The 1,322-nt window shown below is 29.4% G+C and overlaps 1 protein-coding gene across 1 annotated transcript; it reads left to right on the top strand.

The window, feature by feature from the left end:
• The first annotated feature begins 6 nt into the window (after nucleotides 1-6).
• Nucleotides 7-1,248, top strand: LOC109593154 (uncharacterized). Its single transcript, XM_020008369.1, has 7 exons — nucleotides 7-68; nucleotides 139-199; nucleotides 254-361; nucleotides 410-582; nucleotides 768-846; nucleotides 901-1,106; nucleotides 1,150-1,248. The coding sequence occupies exons 3-7, from the start codon at nucleotides 296-298 to the stop codon at nucleotides 1,214-1,216; spliced, it is 591 nt and encodes a 196-aa protein (XP_019863928.1). The 5' UTR covers nucleotides 7-68; nucleotides 139-199; nucleotides 254-295; the 3' UTR covers nucleotides 1,217-1,248.
• Nucleotides 1,249-1,322: the final 74 nt, after the last annotated feature.

The raw sequence follows: 1,322 nt of genomic DNA, 5'->3' as shown, positions 1-1,322 counted from the left end.
TTATTAATTATTATTGGTGATATAATTAGTTTAATTGAACCATCCCTGGCAAATGCAGTGTCACTAAGGTACATTCCTTTTTTTCTTAATTTTAATATTATTCTTATTTATTATTATTATTATTATTATTATTATTAGTAATGTTTATCAAGTGACATCATCAGTTGTGAGGCATTGCTCAAAACTCATATACAGCAAGGTAATGAATACTACTAAAGTCACTATTAACTAATAATAAATGGTCACCTTATAGACTGATAGCAAGTGTCTACTGCCACTTCTGTTGAATAAGCTAATGATTTCATCATCATCAGGCCAGCCACCAGAAATACCAGCACTTATTCGAAAATACTTATGTCACGTAAATAAATAATCATTTTTCTTATTTATCTCATTTTATTCTTTATAGTTCCTTCATGGTTTGTTTGTGATTAATAAAGATCAATTTATTGACAGAAAAATAAAGCAAATTTTCTCACATTATTTTCTGAGCTATCTTCAATCCGACCCAAACTCATCCACTAATCCATTTGTATTGTTAGTATCTCCAGCTTTTTATGAAACTCCCAATAAATATGATTGGTTAGTCAATTTTATATAATGTACAGTTTATGTAATATTGATATTCCATGCTTTACATTGTTGAATATTTTTGCTTTAATTATAGTTGTTCATATTCAACTCCAATGTTGTCGGAGTTGATAAATGCCTTAACACACATTACACTCTAACTATTGAATAATTTGTCATAATCTTCTTATTTTTAGTGACGTGTTTCTGAGAGTCCTTGACATCATATCAAAGCAGCAACTAATGATAGATGAATCAATTCCTAATGTCAACAAAGTAAGTAAACAGTAATGTTATGTATTAGTAAGGGACTACAACTCATTTTATTAGGTTCTCAATTTCCTCCATATGTTATCGTCAAGAGTTAAGTACTACTATTTAATACTGGAAGCTACACCAATTCTTCTTGGACCACTCCTCTCATTATTCTTAAGGATGGGGCCACCCCCCTCCACTCAGAACTGTGTTGTGATTATTAAGAAAATATTTAGGAAATTATTTGAAGCTAACAAGAGTCATGCTGATGAATTACCACAGTAAATAGTATTTTTTTAATATTTATGTTTTTTGTATTTTTAGTTCTAAGTTAATGCCAGTGATACAAGAGTATCTTGTCAGCAATTTATTAAATAATAAGGTAAAGTGAGTGTGACATAGTGTTCACTATTTAAAGAAACACAGTTAACAGGAATAAAGTCAATTTAAAAATTAACATAACAAGCCTGTACTGAGACTTCAAAGTTTAAGCCTTG

This window comes from Amphimedon queenslandica, unplaced genomic scaffold (assembly GCF_000090795.2).
Source record: "Amphimedon queenslandica unplaced genomic scaffold, v1.1 AMPQUscaffold_2669_Cont25329, whole genome shotgun sequence".
NCBI lineage: Eukaryota > Metazoa > Porifera > Demospongiae > Haplosclerida > Niphatidae > Amphimedon > Amphimedon queenslandica.
Note: the sequence above shows the minus strand (reverse complement) of the source record. Positions and strands in the feature narration are given on the sequence as shown.